The sequence below is a fragment of the Scyliorhinus torazame genome, chromosome 17 (assembly GCF_047496885.1).
Source record: "Scyliorhinus torazame isolate Kashiwa2021f chromosome 17, sScyTor2.1, whole genome shotgun sequence".
In the NCBI taxonomy this organism is placed as follows: domain Eukaryota; kingdom Metazoa; phylum Chordata; class Chondrichthyes; order Carcharhiniformes; family Scyliorhinidae; genus Scyliorhinus; species Scyliorhinus torazame.
The window spans coordinates 133,837,667-133,858,375 of record NC_092723.1 but is presented as its reverse complement, the minus strand read 5'-3'; the positions used below and the strand labels follow the sequence as shown (position 1 = coordinate 133,858,375).

Here is a 20,709-nt window from a genome sequence, read left to right as displayed (position 1 = left end):
TGCCTGGCCAAAGGGGAGGGTGGGGGGTAAGAGAGGCAGGGAGTGGAGGGGGGGGTAAAGGAACATATAGTAAACAGGGTGGGAAAAAAAAGAGTTGGTGCTCAGATGGGCTTCGGCAGGTAGGCAGCAGAGGAAAACGATAGCGCCGCAAGCAGCCACTTTGTAGGGCCCCTAAACAAAGGGATACCCCGGAGTGCAGGGGCCTGGCCTCATGGTGACCACGGCCATTTTGGACAGCCCCCTAACAAAGGGAAAGGCCGGGGCGCAGGGATGCGTCCACCAGGTAAGTATGGTTGATCCCGCAGAAACGGCGGGGGGGGGGGGGGAAGAGGACCAGAAGCCCCCCCATCAGAAGACTCAACAGCCTGGTGAAAAGGTCCAGAGTCTTCGCCCAGTTAAGAAGCCTCAAAGCTGACAATCCTCCTGCAGGAGGCACACCTGAGAGAGCGGACCGGCTGTGGGGAAGAAAGGGCTGGGTGGGACAGCCGCACCATTCATGCTATGGGACGAGGGCTAGGGGAGTAGCCATACTGATTAGCAAAGGACTAGGTTCACTGAGACAAGGACGGTTATGGACCAAGGTGGATGGGACACCATGGTCAGCGGTGTCCTAGATGGGGCACCGGTGGTTCTGGTAAATGTGGACGCGCCCAACTGGGAAGACAGACTTTATAAAGAAGACCATGGCGGAAATCCCCGGCGTTGACACACACCAACTGATCATGGGGGGGGGGGGGGGGGGGGCACTTCAACTGCGTACAGGACCCTCTAACAGACCGATCAAACCCCAGAACGGGGAAAATGTCAGGCATGCCTAGGGAATTGGGAGCATTCATGGCTAGGAAATTGGGAGCATTTATGCAGCAGATGGGGGCGGTGGACCCGTGAGGTTTCTACACCCCGGTGAGAGGGAAGACCGTTGAGCTTCTGAAGAGGAAAAAGCTGCAAATGGGAACCTGCTATCCACCAGGAAAGCAGTACACCAACTCTGCCAGACATGGGGGACCTTCGACGAGACGGAGAAGAGGCTGGCCGCTACTGGCTCACCAGCTGAGAAAGCAGGCAGCCACGAGGGAGTTAGTGCAGAGGCAGACTGGTAACCGAGCCAAAAGAGGTCAACCGAGTGATTAAGACCTTCTACCGAGGGCTATGCACCTCCCGAGCCCCCTGCAGGGGCGCAGGGATGAAACAATTCCTCGATGGACTGGACATGCCAATTGTGGGGGAGGACTGGCGGGGGGGGGGGGGGGAGAAAGAGATCTGGAAGCACCAATAGGTTTGGGAAAGATCATGGAGCGCATCAGCTCCATGCAGGTGGGAAAGGCACCAGGACCCGATGGGTTCCCGGGAACATCGATAAAGAATTTGCGCCGGCCCTGGCCCCAGACCGAAGAGATGTGCTCACAGACTCGCTAGCGAGGGGCACCCTGCCTCCTACAATAACACAGGCCATGATATCGCTGATACTCAAAAAAGACAAAGACACAACAGAATGTGGATTGGAGAGACCCATTTCGCTGCTTAATGTAGACTCAAAGATATTCACGAAAGTCCTGGCCAAGAGACTGGAGAGCTGCGTACCAGAGGTGGTCGCAGTGGACTAGACGGGCTTTGTCAAGGGTAGGCAGCTAACTGTGAACATCAGGCATGATGTAATAAAGAACACCCCACAACAGGGAGAACACCAGAGGTGATCATCTCCCTGGATGCAGAAAAGGCATTCGACAGAGTGGAGTGGAAGTACCTCTTTGAATTACTGGAGCGGTTTGGGCTAGGGGCAGGGTTGAAAAATGAAAAAAAAAAAGAAAAAAAAGAAAATTGCTTATTGTCACAAGTAGGCTTCAAATGAAGTTACTGTGAAAAGCTCCTAGTCGCCACATTCCGGCACCTGTTCGGGGAGGCTGGTACGGGAATTGAACCGTGCTGCTGGCCTGCCTTTGTCTGCTTTAAAAGCCAGCTCTTTAGCCCTGTGCTAAACCAGCCTCTTGAGGTTCACCTCCTGGGTGAAATTCCTGTACAACATCCCTAAGGCAAGCGTTCGGACCAACATCACCAGTTCTGAATAATTCCTGCTGCACAGAGGCACAAGGCAGTAATACCCACTATCCTCACTCCTGCTTGCCCTGGCAATTGGACCTCTGGTGATCACTCTGCGAGATGCAAAAGGCTGGAAGGGCATCGAAAGAGGCAGAGATCACAGAGTCTCACATTATGCAGATGACCTGCTCCTCTTTGTCTCGGAACCACAGAAAGGCCTGAACGCAATTATGCAGCACCTGGAAGAGTTCGGAGCCTTCTTGGGCTACAAACTCAACCTGGGCAAGAGCGAGGCAATCCCGGTGAACCCAGCCGGGGAGGGACAGAGCTGGAGGGACATCCATTCAAACTATCCCAAAACAAATTCTGCTACCTGGGGATCCAGATAGCCTGTGACTGGACACAGATCCACAAGTGGAATCTGACCAGTCTGACAGAAGAAAGGGCCTACAGAGATGGGACACGCTCTCGCTTTCCCTGGCGGGGAAAGTGCAGACGTTCAAAATGAACATACTGCTGAGGTTCCTCTTCCTGTACAGATCCATACCGATCTTCATCCCCAAGGCCTATTTCCACAGCATAGATAAAATGTCATGGCGTTTGTGTGTGTGTGTGGGGGTGGGGGGTGGGGGGGGGGGAGACAAGAAACGAAGAATCCCCAAATCAACACTGCAAAGGAGGAAAAGTATGGGTGGTCTGGCCCTGCCGAATTTACAATATTACCACTGGGCAGTTATGTCAGGAGAGAGCGAGAAGATGGATACATAAACCCAACATGGAATGGGTGAGGATGGAGGAGTCTTCCTTCAAGGGAACAACCCTCCAGGCCCTCGCCACAGCAGCGCCCCCCCCCCCCCCCCCCCCCCCCCCACTGACGAAACACATCCTGCCCAGTGATGGTAGCCACACTAAAGACATGGAACCAGATGAGGCAGCATTTCGGTCTGAGACATCCCTCATCTGCGGAAACCACAAATTCTCACCAGCCATGCTCGACATCACCTTTAAAAAAAGGACACAGGATGGGGGGGACGCTCACAGTCAGGAACCTTTACATAGGGTATAGACTAGCGACCCTGAGCGGACTGACGGAAGACCTGGAACTACCGAAAGGACAGGAACTCGGGCACCTCCAAATCAAACATTTCCTCCGCAAGTTACCCCAGGGCCCCGAGAGAGACACATTAGAGGAACTGATAAACATGGACAGTAAGGAAAGGGTGAACTGTGGGAACACCGATGGACAGGGCAAGACTACCACTGGGCGAAGCCAGATGAAAATGGGAGGACAAACTGGGGGACAGAAGTGGGGTGGGGACTCTGGAGCGAAGCACTGAGCAGGGTCAACTCCACCTCCTCCTGCGCAAGGCTCAGCCTCATGCAGTTTAAAGGGGGGCACAGAGCGCACCTAACCAGAACCTGAATGAACAGCTTCTTCCCGGAGGTGAAGGATAAATACGAACGGTGCCAGGAAGGCACGGCCAACCACGCCCACATGTTCTGGGCTTGCCCCAGACTTGTTGGGTTCTTTTAAAAAAATTTAAAAAATAATAATATTTATCAAAGGTTTTCATAAAATATCAATAACAAAAGGAAAAAAGGAACCCAACAGGGTTAAGTACAAAACACACAATCTAGAAAAGCAACCCCCCATACCACCCCTGTACATAAATAATAAATTAACATTAACACCCCGACTTAACACAACAGGTATATACACCCCCTCAGACCCTTCAGTGTAAATAACAAAAACAATAATAAAGTAACCTCCTCCCCACCCCCCGAGCTGCTGGACTTGTAGGGTTCTTTGAGGCGATGTCCAAGGTTGTGGGGGCGAGGGTGGAGCCGTGCCAGAGTGGCAGTCTTCAGGGTATTGGAACAGGCAGAGCTACATATGGGGAAGGGGACGGGCTTTTGCTTTCTTAATCGCACGCCGGAGAATACTGCTCGGCTAGCGATCAGCAGCACCAGACCACCCACAGCTGCAGACTGGCTGGCTGACCTGGTGGAATTTCTCCACCATCCAAGGGTCAGAAGAGGGCTTCCACAAAGCATGGGGGCCATTCGTCGGCCTGTTCAAGGCCAACAGCGACTGGGGAAAGAAGGGGGAAAGCAAACAAGAACACACACTACAAGAAGGTACAGAGGGAAGGGGGGAGGAGATAAGGAGGAAACCCAGAGGAGCCACATAGAGAAGCATGTAGAGGGGGGGGGGGGGGGGTGGGAGAGGGGAGGGGGGGGGGGGGAGAAAGAGAGAGAGAGGAAAGAGGAGAAGGGGCAGGAAGCCCCGCCGCCTAAACCTACAAGGTCTGCAACAGAAACTGCAGAAAAAGAGAAGATAGGAGCTCAGCAATAGAACACCCAGGGCACAAGGGGAGAGGGAGGGGGGAACGGGGAGAAGATATACCAGGAAATATGTATGTAACTAATAAACTGTACAAAATATAAATATCGGACACAAAAATGTCACTCTGTAATATTGAAAAACGCCAATAAAAAACATTAAAAAAGGAATGAACAACAAATGCTGGCCTAGTCAGTGATGCCTACATCTGTGAACAAAAACATTAAAAAAAAACCTTTTTGAATACCTTCCAAGCAAGAAACCTTAAGAGTAAAAAAAGAAAATGGAGCTTATGCAGGACGTCAAGGGATATAGTATGACTATGACAAGCAGATTTAGTCGTGCCATGCCTAAGTAATAATCCTGAATGTGTTACTATGCCTATTGGATAAATATTGTACCCCTTCAGATTCACATACAAGTAAATAAAGCATCTCACTTTGAAGATTAATCTACAGGGCTTTTATACTGCCAATGTAACTCACTTGATAATGAGAAATATTCTAAAGGATGAGGGAAGTGGGAATGGCAGATTCTACACCTCTAATAGGAAAAAGAGAAAATAAACAAACTAGAAGATTTTTAAGCCAGTTAGTCTTACTCTGGTTGTGGGAACCTTCAGTGTCAATGATACAGAATTAAATTAGGCTTGGAAAGGCATGGGTGATTACCTCCCATGTCTTTGTTGAGGAATAGGATTGATTTTATGATATTGGTGTCTGAAGTAAAATAGGTAGATGATAGCTGGAAGCTCAGACTTTTGATGGATGCTTTGCGGTATCAGTGAGACTTGCGAAAATTACAGCAAATGCTGTAAATGGGAATGGAGACAGAATGACTAGGAATTTTAAAGTAAAGAGTCCAGGGTGGGGCTGGCGGGGAGAGATGGGGAGGCAATAATGGCCATTTTTGTATTAAGAAATTGGAAATAAAAATTGGCAAAGACTGAAAGTCTCCCATTATTTTGTGCATACACAGGAGACAATTTAGAATCCTTATAGACATATTCCCACAGGAAGTTGAGGTCCACTGACCCAATTCAAATAAGACTTTAAAAAGATGCACAGCCTCAACCCAGAGCTACTAATACAAAAGGAAATAAAATGCAATACATAAAATGTAGGGAATGAAATGAAATGAAATGAAATGAAAATCGCTTGTCACAAGTAGGCTTCAAATGAAGTTACTGTGAAAAGCCCCTAGTCACCACATTCCGGCGCCTGTTCGGGGAGGCTGGTACGGGAATTGAACCTTGCTGCTGGCCTGCCTTGGTCTGCTTTCAAAGCCAGCGATTTAGCCCTGTGCTAAGCCAGCCGAGAAAGGTAATTCTAGAAAATAGAGGCACAATGAGAGACTGGTCGCGAATATTGCAGAATGTTTCCCAGGATTTTCAGTGCTACCAAAATTGAGGCAAGATTAGATCAGTTTTCCCAGTATTTCACATGGAGCCAGCAAGTGGAGAAAATAAGTCTCAGCATCTTTTCAGGACAAAACATGAATCCAGCACAGGAAAATCTAATGTAATGCAATACAAGAACTGGTAGAGTCTCCATAACATGAAGACAACATTAGGAGGTCTCCCATAGTCAAATGATTTATTTTGACATTTTGCTTTTCCAGAACATGAAAAAAAATCAAATGAGATTACAAATGAAATTGGTACTGCAGGCAATACCACAAATGGAGAACTAGAATAACACAGTGGGAGCTGAATTCAAATATACATTACCCTGTCCGGAGGATATTAATGGGAGTCCTTACAATTCATATTGAGGACAGTGCATCAACAAATGACCCTTAATATGGGATACGCTTGATCCAACTGGCATTCCGGGAAATGTAGTTTCATTTAAGCAGCTTTTGTATACCAAACACTGAGATCCACAAATAAAAAAGGACAACAACTCCCAAAATGCACTGTGAATATCCAAGCTCATGAACTGAGCATCTCCGATAAACTGAGGCTCGTTTACTTTTTGTAAGCCTCTTGAGGGCAAGGTGTGTGAAAGCAGTCCATATTACAGTTGGATGTTTTCACTTTCCTCTAGTTATTAAATCCATTCTGCTACGGTGAACTACACATCAGTTGAAGTTGAGCAAAAGCCAGTCATTGCAGGACTGACAGACATTCTGAAGGCCAAGTGACATGCTTGAGATTTTTGCATATATGCAGGACAGAAGACTAATGAATAAGAACGCTCCTTTTTGGAAAAAAAAATCACTGGCAATGCTACCCTTGGAGGTTCTCTATCTTTACTACCAAAATAGATGATGTTGTAGCTAATGGTTAGCAGCTGTCTTTTAATAATAGCAGGATTATCAGAATATCACACACATTGTAATCCTGTCTTTGCTTTTAGGTCTAATAAATCTGGTGACAGTCATTAGCTATTACATCATCATTTCAGGCAATGAGTGCATGAAATCTGTAACCTTTATTAATCTTTGTTGTATAAATCATTGATTGTACAACTTCACAGTAACATTTAAAAAGTACAGATGGGAATGTATGTAGGGAACATTTCTTACCACAATAGTGGGGAACTTGTCACTTGACCTTAAATGCACAGAGAAAACAATTCTCAAAATGTAGCTTACACTGCCATGTGGACATTCCACATGCCATACCCAAATACTTAAGTTTCTGCCACACTGCACTATACACAGGGGATGGCATATGAAATGCCCACATGGTACTTACACCGCATTCACCTACATGTAAACAGCACAAGTTCTACACTTCACTGCAGTTACAAGAAAACCCAATACTTAGTAGAAGGCCCATTCCAGAAGAGGGAATACAAATGAAACACAGCTTTGATAGGCTTTTTCTGTCCACTGATATCCAGAGCTTCAAGTTTTGTTTTATCCAGAGCAATGCAAGGCACTGTGAAATCTTTCTTCACGGCACAAAAAAAAGGACAGAGACTCTGCCTAACTACAGCAATGACACCACTGAAGGGACAAGGAGTATGACATCATTGAAAATCAAGATAATTTCAAAATATTTCCATCATCTGAATGCACTCCATTTGGGGATAATGGATTATGTGGTGCACAAGTTTACGTGTCAGGCATTGGAGATCCAATAACCTACTGTCATATCTGTGGTCTGTGAATAACCCTTAAAAGACCCTGAAGAGAAGGCCTAATTTCCAGATCATTAAAAATTTTCTACCAACACCTGTAAAAGGTGATACAATGGCTGCATGAACACAAGTATCGAAGGGATCAAACCAGATACAAGATTGTGTTGTGCAATCCAAGCTGAGCTCAGGTTAAGTAAATTGAATTTTGAAAATCAAATACCAACGATTTGTGCAAAGGTAAGTTGGAATCCTCCCTGACCAATGTTCAGATTCAGGAATATTAAATTAAATGCAATGAATGAAGCAGAACATTCAGCATTTTAACATGGACAGTGCATTTGACAAAGTTGCAACAACCAAATTAAAATCAGTGCAAAAATTTAAAAATCCAACATGCTAATATTCAAAAGGAGATAATAGTAGCTACATATCATAAACAAGAAAAACTAAAGAGAAATTACAGTCAACTGTCATCCTCCCATCAAGAAATTCAAGATAATTAAGAAAAAGGTACAGGTGGGTGCAGCAGTCTCGACTTCACCTTCCTCTCGAGCTGCTCTTCTATTTGGTGGAAGTTCCCAGTGGACTTTCAGCTACTGATGCTTAAAAACGGTAGCTTCCTACTTATCTAAAAACAGTTCTCTGGTTTAACATGACTGGATAGAATGGCTAGAGATTGGAATTTGAGTTCCACAGAGCCTTGCATTTCTCTACACTGCAATTTCCCGATAGCTAATAACTAGAGAGAACCCCATCACAATGTACAGAACTACAGCTTCTACAATATGGATGCAATGCGCCCCTGAAGATTTGTGTCACTGGTCAATCTTCCAATTATGGTGTTTTATGAAGATTGTAGATCATAAATAACTGCAAAAATCAATACGCATCAAGCAGCTTTCTTGCACAGAGGAGGGGAAGGCAGCATCAACTCATGTAGGCAGTAAATTAAAGCATCTCAGTGAGGGATAAGCCTCATTTTGTTTTTAAATCAAGCGGACATTAAATGTTTGGTACAATACAGATGACAACACTATAAGGTACATTAACAGGCCAGATTTCAGGATTTCTCACTGAGAATCAACACGGCATCCAGGAAGCTCATACAGAACTGTTCATTAAAATTCTGCTCGTTTTATGAATTCTTTAAATAAAATCTCAAATCATTTACTAATTTTTTTGTCTTCAATTGAGATCATGTGACATTCTGAAATGAGCAGCATGAGCTGTATTAGTTAACTGTGGAATGAACTATTTAGCAGAAGCTGCTCTCAAACATTGTCTTGCTCAAGAAAAACGACACAGAATGTTCAATTACTTGTAAATCATAATTTCAAAAGCAACCAATACTGCATAGAAAATTGCAGAAGTGAGCAGAGCAGGCTGTGTTTCACTGGCATTCCCTCAGTTCAAGCCCCTCTGGTCTGATCACATTGTTTCATTCAACGAAGGCCACTAGGACTGCCACATGGATCCTGCTTTCTGACAAAACAGCAAAAGCTCCCAAACATTGATCTACTGATACCCAGACTGCATAATTTAAAAATAAACCAAGGGGAAGAATCAAGAGCAGTCATTGTGGCCGCTATTCAAACTGCAAATTTGAGAGCGCGCGTGCATGTGTGTTTTTTTAAGACATGAACACAGACTTCTCCACCGCTCAGTGATGTAAGGCCATCTCGAAACACGAGAGTTTGTACAATAAACAAATACCAAGTTCAGTACAGTTTCATTACGGCACAGCTGCTCTGAATCTTGCTCTGACCGGGAAAAAAAAATTAGAACACAGCTAGAACGCAAACAAACCTGGGTCCGATATAGAGATCTGTTGGGTTGCATCAATTGCAGTCCTCCGGCAATGCGTACATACTGAAAACCTGTCTCAGTACTGCATTCAGTTTTAATGGCCATTTTCTGAAAATAGATGCCCACTAGTTTCATACAGTACTCAATATCTAAATCCACAGAAATGTATCTGCAAGTCAATAATACCATCCATTTGCTCTCAGACCCATCGCATAGTAATGGGTTGGTTTGTTATTGTTGTTATACACTTGGTCGGCTGGAGCTCAAGCACCATGGAAACAGAAGCTGAGATGTGCACCCTCCCTCCCACCCCCCCTCCCCCCTTCCCTGCGAACATGCGGGCTGTGGCTGCGAGGACGATCCATGCCTCCTCCCATCTCATTCCATCAGGTGTTCAGTCTCACTGCTTCGGACCAAAATCAGTGTCAAGTAGGTTCACTCAGTGCTGACAGTACTTAAGAGTTTCAGGTAGGTTGTGTATCGTTCTGAAGGCTTCCCCCAGTCTGATAAGGCTACTCGTATTCAAGGAACTGTTTGTGATAAAACAAGAGATACCTGCAGACAAAAAAAAAAAATCAAGTTAAAATTAGATATTAGTCCACACTGAAATCAGTGATCAACTTCTACGTTGCCATGACAGCACACCAAGACCAATAACAAAACTACTGTAGCTTTTCTTGAGGACACAGACATGAACTGGTGCATGCAGACACCATACTAGGTGTGCAAATACAGTGATCATTGACATAGCAAATACAGTTTTTAGACTTTGCACTCAATCCATAAAAAGAACGAGAACTGGCAAGGAAACTAAGCTGTGAATTAAAAACAAAGTGCTTTTCCAGCACTGTTTTATTTCCAATCTTGAGCATCCACAGTAGTTTTGGTGTCCAATTGTGAAAGTTGGTAGAGTCTGAAACAATAGTGAATAGACAAAACAAGTGGGAGAAGAGATCAGGATAGATTGGGAAGATGGGCTACAGGCTAATGAGTGACAAATTATTATATTTGCCCGACCGATGGGAATATCAATTAAATGACTACAGGACACTGATCAGAATATTGGATGGCTCATTGAAACTGGATCTTGGAATGAGACGAATCACAAACGGCGGCAATTAATTTAACCTTACTAGCAAGGCCACACCGAGAACACTGGGCTGGATTCTCCGAGCCTCTGCGCCAAAATCATGTTCGGCGCGGGGGCGGAGAATGGTTGTCAAACCGGAAATTCGGACTGGCGCTGCTCCCGCGATCGCTCGGGAGTCTCTCGCGCGCAAATGACGCGGTGCAGGTAGGGCGCCATTGACAGAGGCCCCCCCACGATTCTACGTGCAAAACAGGCCGAATTTCCGACGGCGTGGTTCTAACCACCCATCAGCCGTCGGGTGGCGACTGCAGACTCAGTCCGTGGCCGCCTTGGTGGCGGGACGGGGGGTTCGCCATGGAGGGCCAGGGGAGCGACCGGGCGTCACGGACCCGCACGATCTCGGGGGGGGGGGGGGGGGGGGGGGCCCTACAATTTTGGTGCGGCTCCGTGGTGCGAGTCCGCCATGTCTCACGGGGCACCTGCTGCAGGCCGCCGCCGTGTGCATGCGCGGACTCCCGACCAGAAGTGGAGGCTCCGTATCCGCAGCCGGAGCTGCAAGATGCACTCGGAGCTGGAGGCGGAGCTGCAAGCCCCCTGCAGATGGGAGAACCACTCAGGACTTTCTTAAGGAAAGTCCAGAGTGAAACGCCAGTTTTGAATCCAGCCCCCGATTTACAATTTTAGTTGTTCCATTAAAGCAAGAATATTTGGGCATTGGACAAAGTGCAGAAAAGGTAAACCAAAAATTAATTCCAGAGGAGAGCTGAAGATCCTGGAATTGCTTATTCTGAAGAGAAGGCTCAGGGGTGAGACTGATATAATGTTCAATATTGTTAAAAGGAAGTAGATGAACTGAACACCAATTATTTCAAGACTGCTACAAACTCTGAAAACGAGATAGGCTCAAGCTTGTAAAAAGGGAGATACTTATCCATTTTAGATTTACCTCTTTTACACAGAACGGGGAAGTGTACAATGCGCTTGGGAAGGGAGTTAAAGGTAGAAAGTGTAGAGGAGTACAAGGTGAACTGGAAAGGTATTTGAGATGAAAACCACGACCAACTAGCTGTAACTTTCAAATCAAATCTATTACAGACATTATCCATTAGTACGCACCCTTCACTGTCTAGCACATCTTTTATGCTAGCCTTGGTGATAATTGCATCATCACACTTAAACCACTGGTCCTTGTGTTGTCGAATGAAGCTGGTATAGTGCCCACTCTCCAGTGTTCCCTGATGATTGACGACTGCAAACAGCGAATACCTGTAGAGACACAACAGGGCAACATTAGAGGCCAGTGGAACTGTGCAAGGTTCAGCAGCTTGTAGGTGGCATGAGTGGCCCACTTCAATTCCACTCATTTTCCTCCCGTCATAAATGGATCCTTCACAACCTTCTTTAAACGTCTGAACAATTCTCAGTTAGTAATTTTCCACTAACCAATACTATTAATTAAGAGCTTCACCAGAGGATTGGTTTACCAGATTCACATAAAAGGGAACTAGATAATAATCTGGACATTAAAATGATTGGTTTACCCCTTGCTGGCATCAGACTATTTTACATATTACAGTAAATCACTGAACATGCATGAAGATGTAAACAGCAGTTTGGAAGCATTCTGACAAATCGTTAGGAAGCAATTAAAGCAATGACTAAAGACTACCCAATAGTTTTCCCAGACTTTCAGAAAGGACTTGTGAAGATTATTGGCTTTCAGGCAAGAGGTCACGTCATATTTGCTCCCTGGGTTGAAAACTGGCTTTAACAATAAAAAAAAGATGGTAAATGGCGAAGGTTCTGTTAAGACATTGACTAGGAGCCAATGCTGGACCCATGTGCCTGTACTTATAAATTATATGTTGGAGGATTACTTCTGGTAGGTATTCAAAATTTGTCAATTCATAGAATTGTGGGGACGCCAAAGTGAGGGACTGAAGAACATTTGAAGTGCAAGACATTGTACATTTACACATGAAACATGTACACACTGAATAGGCAGCCACGAGAACAAGGTGGCAAATCAAGGGCAAAGTGGTTAACAAGTATTGGAAGCACTTTCTAGAAATAGTTTTAGCCTACATCAAGTCATTGGTCATGTCACACGTGGAATGTTGTATGCAATTGCGGCAGTCTGACCAGCAAAGCAACCCTGGTAGGGTCCAAGAGAAAGTAACAAAGATTCCTTTACAAGTACACAACTGGGGGGCACTCATACAATATTCAGCAGCTTCAAGCAAGGTTACAGTTTGCACACTGCTCCTTATTCACCATCTTGAGGGAAAGAGACTCTGACTTAATTTGTTCAACTGACACAAAAAGAGTTGAGCCAGAATTGAAAGCTGAAATAGCAATATTCACAACACTGCTCAATCTTTCTTCGAAGGTAGAGAAAGGTATTTACTGTACTAAACAGAGGGATCAAAAGCTGGCGTTGGTGGAATACGCAAGATGGACTCTGGATGGAGCAGGACTGTAGAGCAGCGTGGATTTCGCTCCCTCTGAATTTTATGGATACAAAACCTTCAATTGAAATGCTCTTCCCGACTTGAAAACCTGAAGGAATGGAATTCATGTGCTCGCAATGCATGAATGAAGTAGATGCAAGCAGGCTGCATTTTAAACATAGGCACAAAGAAAATGATCGTAGACAAGTAATATAGGACTGACTCTTGTTACATTGGTTTGCGTGCATCAATACAAGAACTAAATGAATACCTGGCTAAGAATGTAATTTATGAATAAGGATAAAGGACCAATGTTACATCTTCTGAAGATTCATGGTTCATACACTGGGACAACAAAATGTCCTTCCTGGAGTGCAAAGGGTAGAAGGGAACTGTATATTGATACTGAAAATATTTTGTCTAATTATTTGTACTGTGAAGTTGAACCGATTATTTATTTGAAGAAATTAATAATCTGTTAAACTTCACAGCATTATTAATTTCCTCAAATAAATAATTTGGACAGAGTAAAAAACAGGTTTGTTATGGTTAACCAATGGTCGTCTTGCTCCACGTTTTGTTCTTTCTCTCCCAACTCAATGGAATTCTATCTTAGGTACTCTGAAAAAACATACTCACCTGCAGTTATTCAGAAATGTATTACAATTTTAATGAGCGTCAGGAGTGAGATGATCCCATGTGAGACCTGCTAACCAGTGAGACACTATTCTTATTGAATACGTTCGGATAACGAAAAGACTCACTTGTGATTGGGTTGCTTGCCAGTTATGAAGTCATGCCCACACATACATACAAGATGCATCTCTCTCAGCCTGTGCTGTTCACATAGGACTCTGGAATGAACAAGTGCACTCACTAAGAACAGGCCTCTCCTTCCTACAACTACACAGATTATCTCAAAGTAAGCAGCAAGGCTCATACATCAAGCCTCAGCTCCACAACTACATACGGTTATTTGTGGCAGATGTTTGTACACAAGGACGATGTGTTTGGTGTGTAAAGCATTTATAATGGGCAGTGAACTCTTAACTATAATTTAGAAATTAAACCAGACATCAATAAACTGGAGGAAACAGTGAACACCAAACAACTTGAAACTGAAAATTAAAAAATTACTTTCGCTCTCAAGTAGTTAATTTTATCGTCAGCTTAAATCAAAGGAGACTATTTTCTTACTAAAAGTGCAGTCCTTAAAGCAACATTGCAGTTGATAGTTAAAAGCTCTCCGCAAAATAGAAAATCAGCTCTCAATATTGTCAAACAGCAAAAGTTACATATTTTGCAGCATTACCCACTTGGGTGTGATGCGAACATTTTGCCAAAATGTTGCCAATCCTATTTGTCAAGAGTTATTAAACTATGAAGAAGCCAGCTTACAGGTGGTTTCCATCATTGTGCTACCAACACAATGGAAGTTCTGAAGGATCTAAAAGCCACTGGTCAGCATTCAAATATGCAGTTAGCTCTAAAACCATTGCCTTGTGATTGACCTCCACCACATACACTGTATTCTCCAGGCATCTGACCTGTTAGAGGAGCATTTCTGTGCATTTTGGCAAGTGCAAACTTAAAGCTGCTTAAACTTACTTATTGTCATTGTTTAGACTATCCACAGGCTGTTGGTACTGTCCATTCATCCTGCTCTCTTTACTACAAAAAGAAAGAAGTACACTTCAGATAAAGCACATTTTAACACTGATCATATACATCCATTATATAATTACAGAAACACAGCTTATGATGTCACTCTTAAATCAGGCCCAGCTAGAAAGGACATAGGAAGCCTTCAACAAATAATCACTGATGCATCTTAGTAACAATTTGTGTAGAGGGAACAGCACAAATAAGATTAAAGTGACATGCATCTGGTGTTTAGGTTTGAACCCTCCATGGAGAAACAGTGGGACTACATTAGAGGACTACAGGTGACAGGTCAGTAGCAATTCCATCATGTATAAAGTTGCAGAAGAGAAATAGCAACTGCAGTGCCATGGGAACAAAAAGATATATGAACCCACCATTACATGGAAGGCTTCTTGTTCTACAGTAATTTTTTTCATTCGATCATGGGCGTCGCAGGCTGGGCCTTGAGTGGCCAGCTAAAACTCTGGGTCTGGAGTCACATATAGGCCAGGTCAGACAATCGGCAATGGTTTCATGGTCATCATTAGACTTTTAATTCCAGATTTCTATTGGATTCAAATTTCACTATCTGCGTGGCGGGATTTGAACCTGGGTCCCCGGATCACTAGTCCAGTGACGATACCACTACGCTACCACCTCCCCATGAGGTGTGCTTTAAAACATTATCAATAGGTTCTCTTTGAAATACTATTAACACTGACAATCATACAAGAAAGATTGGGAACCGGTTAGGATTGAGATGCACCTGGAACACAAGGCTAGCGATTCAGGAAAAAAGTCTGAATAGTTTAGGGCCATCTTGGAGGCTTATGTGATCACTTGTGAAGGAAGGGCTGGAGGAGAACATTTTGGCAGAGGTCTCCTAAATTGGCTACAGGCCTCTGGTTTTCCTTGCATTCTCCAGGAGGGAAGGAAATACACAGGGGATGAGCACAGAGTTAAAAAAAAAAAAAATGTTATTGAAGCATTTGTAATTTTCACAATTTAACATATTGACATTTCTAAAACAACCACACGGCTCGATGCACAAAATGCCCCCTAAAATAACAACACACAATAAACCACGTACCCCACTTCTCCCGCCCTAGCCCCAATTACCTGTATACTAAATTCCCTGTCCTTATTTAACATTACCATGCCTACTATTTTCCACCGCCAGCTCCACCCACACAATGACATCACTGCAGCCATTTGAGAAGACAAACAGTTCTTAAAGGAACATTCCCATGACAACTTAAATGTTTCAAATTAGCAGAAGCTAGCAGAATGCAGGTTTAATAAACATTGGGATAACATGGTTTCAGGATCCACTTGAATTCTGGTGAGTGTCAGAGCGCCTTTTGGAATAAACATTAAACTGAGGCTTCGCCTGCACTTCCAAGTGCTCAGTGCTGTTTTGAAGCAATGAAAAGTAGAGTTCTCCCAAGGTCAGGGCCATAATCAATATTTATGCCCCCCAAAATTATCAAGTCATTGTTACATTACTGTTTGTGGGATCTGGAGTACAAATTGGCTGCCATATTTCTTATATTATAACAGTGACTCCACTTCAAAAACTGTTTCATTGTCTGTAACTCTTTTGAGATGTCTTGACATAGGAGACGTTTTAGAGATCACAGACCTGAAACTTGTTTCTCTCTCCACATACAATGCCTGACCTGCTAAGTATTACCAACATTTTTGTTTTCATTGCAACAAAAAACCCAGTAGCCATTTCAACCCAAATGAATTGTTCAATATCCATCATGTGCCAACAGTGTTCAGAGCAAAGTGCTGTAATGGATTAGAATGCAGGCTTTGAAGTACAAACAATTGCATCCAAAATACAAACTAGACAGAGTCTGTCATCTGGAACAGTCTAAAGTGAAAATAATTTGAGTCTTCTTATTCCACCTCCTTGAGGTCAACAGTCGACAGAACACATGAGAACAACAGTTACAGAACACAAATGCCATAGCTCACTTTGGTACAATAAGCAGTGAAGCATTTTGATGGGCATGGGTCCCGATGTTCCCATCGCCGGCAACAGACGTACATCAACTGCTGCTTACTCAAACTGCTCACTTATCATTTAACACTGCAGCCTTTGCCTCCCAAGTTTTAGCTCCAGCAGAGATCCAGTGATAAGTAGAGTCAGCAAGCCACATGGTGAGTGCAAACCCAGTGAAATCAAGCCCTCTTTATCATCATAAAATGAAGACACACTCCTTAAGGTCGGTCTTCAGTTCCTTGACTTGCACCATTTTTAAATGGAGCGGTCAAGCTCAACACTGCACAATGTACATGCCCCCCTCAAAAAAAGGCAATGCTCTTCCTCTCCCCTAAGCCCCCAATATAGCTCATCCCGTCTCACCTTCCCAGCCCGAAAAATAGTTATTTTCCTTCTCCATGCACTCCCCAACAGTCCCAACTCTTCCAAGATTCCTGGACTGGAGCCAAGAGTCTGGTAGGCAGAGGGCTGATGTGGACATTGTCACTTTATTGCAAGCTGCACTCTTCAGCAGGCTTGATACCGATCGGGAAAAGCTTCAAGCAAATTAATGTAAAAATCAGGGCTCAAATAGAGCAAACAGCCCAAGTCTCCATGGATATGGCCACCTGATCCCATGGTTATAGGAAATCACAGGGCAAGCTAGGCAGGATAAAACCAGCACTCAAGAAGTTTAAACATTTCCTGTAAGCATCACACATGTCTGCATGTCAGGACCTCATCAGGGTTCTGAGGTGCATCAGTGAGTTAAGTTGAGATATTCTCCACTCCCCATATTGGAGTCAGGCAAATATTTCTCATCTTCGTTACACTAGACATGGGAATGCGCAATGGCGCACATTGCAGCGAGTCTAATTGTACATGTAACAGGAATATTAGATACAGACATTCGGTCGCAGTTCCTTTGAACACAACTTATATAGAGTCATAAGTCTATAGCACAAAAAAGGCCCTTCGACTCATTGCATCTGCACTGATCAAAATAACTCCCTAACTATTCTAATCCCATTTTCCAGCACTTGGCCCATAACCTTGTATACCATGGCAAGTGCACATCTAAATACTTCTTAAATGTTATGAGGCTCTCTGCCTGCACCACCCTTTCAGGCAGTGAGGTCCAGACTCCCATCACCCTCTCGATGAAAAGGTATTCCTCATATCCCCTACTGTCCCTTACCTTAAATCTATGCCCCCTACCAAGGGGAAAAGTTTCTTCCTGCCTACTTTAACTGTGCCCCCATAATTTTATACATCTCAATCATGTCCCTGTCCCACCCCCCACCCCCAAGTCTCCTCTGCTTCAAGGAAAATAACGCCAGTCTATCTAATCTCTCTCCATAGCTAAAACTCTCCAACCCAGGCAACATCCTGGTAAATCTCCTCTGCACCCTTTCCAATGTTATCGCATCCCTCCTATAATGTGCATTCCAGAACTACACACAATACTCTAGCTGTGGCCTAACCAACGTTTCATACAGTTCCAGCATAACCTCCCTGTTCTTAAACTCTATGCCTCTGCTAATAAAGGCAAGTATACCAGATGCCTTCTTAACTACTGTATCCATCCGCTCTGCCACCTTAAGGGACCCGTGTACATGCATACCAAGGTCTCCCGATCCTCGGTGCTTCCCGGGGTCCTGCTGTTTATCATGCATTCCCTTGCCTTGTTTGTCCTGCCCAAGTACATCACCTCACACTTATCCAGATTGAATTCCATTTGCCACTGACCAACCTGTCTATATTCCCCTGTAATCGAAGGCTATCCTCCTCATTAATTATCACCCCCCCCAATTTTCGTATTATCTGTGAACTTACTGATCAATCCTCCTACATTCAGATCTAAATCTTTTGTATCAACCACAAACAGCAAGGGACCCTACACTGATCCCTGCGGTATACCACTGTACACAGGCTTTCAGTCAGAAAAAAAATCATCGACTATCACCCTCTGCTTCCTGCAACTCAGCCAATTCTGGATCCAATTTGCCAAATTTCCTTGGATCCCATGGGCTCTTACCTTTGCTACCAGTCTCCCAAGTGGGACATCATTAATAGCCTTGCTGAAGTCCAAGTAGACTAAGTCAAAAGCATTTCTCCCTCCCTCCCTGATTGAATAAATGGTACCACATTGGCTATCATCCAGTCCTCTGACACTTCTTCCGGGGCCAGAGAGGAATTGAAAGTTATTGCCAGCTCACCTGCTATTTCCTCCCTTGACTCACTCGGGGAAGCATTTCCTCTGGCCCTGGAGATTTGTATACTTTTAAGCATGCCAGACCACTCAGTACATCCTCTCTGCCTTTGTTAACCTCTCTAATTTTATCAGTCTTTCTCTCTGATTTCTAAACTTGCACCGTCCCCATCACAAGTGAACGCCGAGACAAAGTATTCATTTCTAACCCTACCTATGTCCTCTGGCTCCACACACAAATTACCACTGTGGTCCTTAATGGGCCCTACTCTTTTCCTAGTTATCCTTTTAGCAAGCATTCTCTGTGATCCTTTAAATTTAACCACGGCTACAGCTTTTATTACCTTTATTCTTCCTGCACCAAGTACACTTTTTCTTTTTCCCAAATCCAAAGTGTTGGAATCATGAGCCATTACACAGATTCTCCTACTATCTCATTTATTGGAAGGCATGCCTAACTTTCATCTCTTCTCCTTCGAAGAGGTGACCAGGTGTGTAGATGAAGGAAATGCTTTTGACTTAGTCTACTTGGACTTCTACAGGTTCTTACAAGTCAAATGTATTATCATCCAATCAGTATTTACTTACTAAAATACTAATTTGGCTCAGTGGTAGCCCTCATCTGCAAAAATCAAAAGGTTGACCCACCCAGGCGAACACTTCAATATTGTATGGAGGCAGTGCTGCACTATCAAGACCTGTCTACATTTGGCTGAAACATTAAACCAAGGTACTTGGTGCCCTTTCAAGTAGTCAGAAAAGATCCAATGGTACCTTTTCCAATCAACAGCAAGAACTTCATTTGGTATATTCACCCATTAACCAATATCATTAAAATTATTTATCTTAATTCTTTGTTTCAGCGCTTAAAAAAATAAATTTAGAGTACCTAATTCATTTTTTCCAATTAAGGGGCAATTTAGCGTGGCCAATCCACCTAGCTTGCACATGTATTTTTGGGTTGTCGGGGCGAAACTCCCGCAAACACAGGGAGAAAGTGCAAACTCCACACGGACAGTGACCCAGAGCCGGGATCGAACCTGGGACCTCGGCGCCGTGAGGCCGCAGTGCTAACCCACTGTGCCACCGTGCTGCCCTCTTGTTGCAGCACTTTGACATACACAAAGTACTCCTTTGACTGGGAACACCCAGTGAGCACAAAAAGTGCTATACAAGATGAATATTCATTCTTTACCTCTTCTTTTGATCTTAGTGATGATTTCATACATAATTGAACAAAAATACAAGTACCTGGAAGCCATGAATGGCGTCATATCCAGCTCCAGTGGAAAAGAGACGTATGTAGTGATCTTTCGCCGTAACTTGGCCGAGTGTTCAAAACGCTACACAAGTAGAACAAGAGTCAGTTTGGTTTGCTTGCCAGTAACTACCCCAATTTCAAACATCCTCAACTCTTACACCATAGGCAACAGATCTGGATACTACTTTCTTCTCGGGATAGAACTTGCACTCCAAACTTAGGTCCACACCAGCTACAGCACAGTTATCATACTGGTCAAAAATTGGCTAAAGCACTGCTAGAACACGGTCACTTCCTTGATAACTCAACAGGTCAATGCCTTGTCTCCTTCCATTGTGCAACACCTTTGAGTACCAGCGTATCCATTTAAAAACAGATTTAAAAAAAAAAGGTAAAATCCAAAACTTACTTCTGGTTCTGTGCATTTCAACCCAGACTGAAAGTGTTAAGCATGTGTCCACTGTATGGAGTTTGCATGTTCTCCATGTCTGCATGGGTTTCCTCCGGGTGCTCTGGTTTCCTCCCAGTTCAAAGATGTGCAGGTTAGGTGGATTGGCCATGCCAAATTGTTACTTAGTGACCAGGGATGCGCAGGTTAGGTTACGGGGATAAGGTAGGAGAGTGGGCCTAGGTGGCGTGCTCTTTTGGAGGGTCAGTGCAGACTTGATGGATCGAATGGCCTCCCAGCCACTCACTCCAATGACACGGGTAGCTCAAATGGTTAGTGAAGGGTGTTACTACTTTGTTTGAACTAATTTCCAGTGCAGAGGAAATGTTGGTAAATTG

The 20,709-nt window shown here is 44.1% G+C and overlaps 1 protein-coding gene across 5 annotated transcripts in view; it reads right to left on the bottom strand.

Moving 5' to 3' along the window:
• Nucleotides 1–9,599: 9,599 nt before the first annotated feature.
• The window catches only part of usp22 (ubiquitin specific peptidase 22), a 173,366-nt gene continuing 162,256 nt past the window's right edge, over nt 9,600–20,709 (bottom strand). For 3 of the 5 annotated variants that reach the window (XM_072481078.1, XM_072481080.1, XM_072481082.1), the window contains 5 exons: nt 19,914–20,005; nt 14,425–14,487; nt 13,581–13,670; nt 11,483–11,632; nt 9,600–9,831 (listed from right to left, as the gene is read on the bottom strand). In XM_072481078.1, coding sequence (XP_072337179.1) covers nt 9,789–9,831; nt 11,483–11,632; nt 13,581–13,670; nt 14,425–14,487; nt 19,914–20,005 — 438 coding nt within the window. In that variant the 3' untranslated portion in view covers nt 9,600–9,788. The remainder of the gene's footprint in view (nt 9,832–11,482; nt 11,633–13,580; nt 13,671–14,424; nt 14,488–19,913; nt 20,006–20,709) is intronic. The other 2 variants (XM_072481079.1, XM_072481081.1) reach the window with 1 other exon arrangement.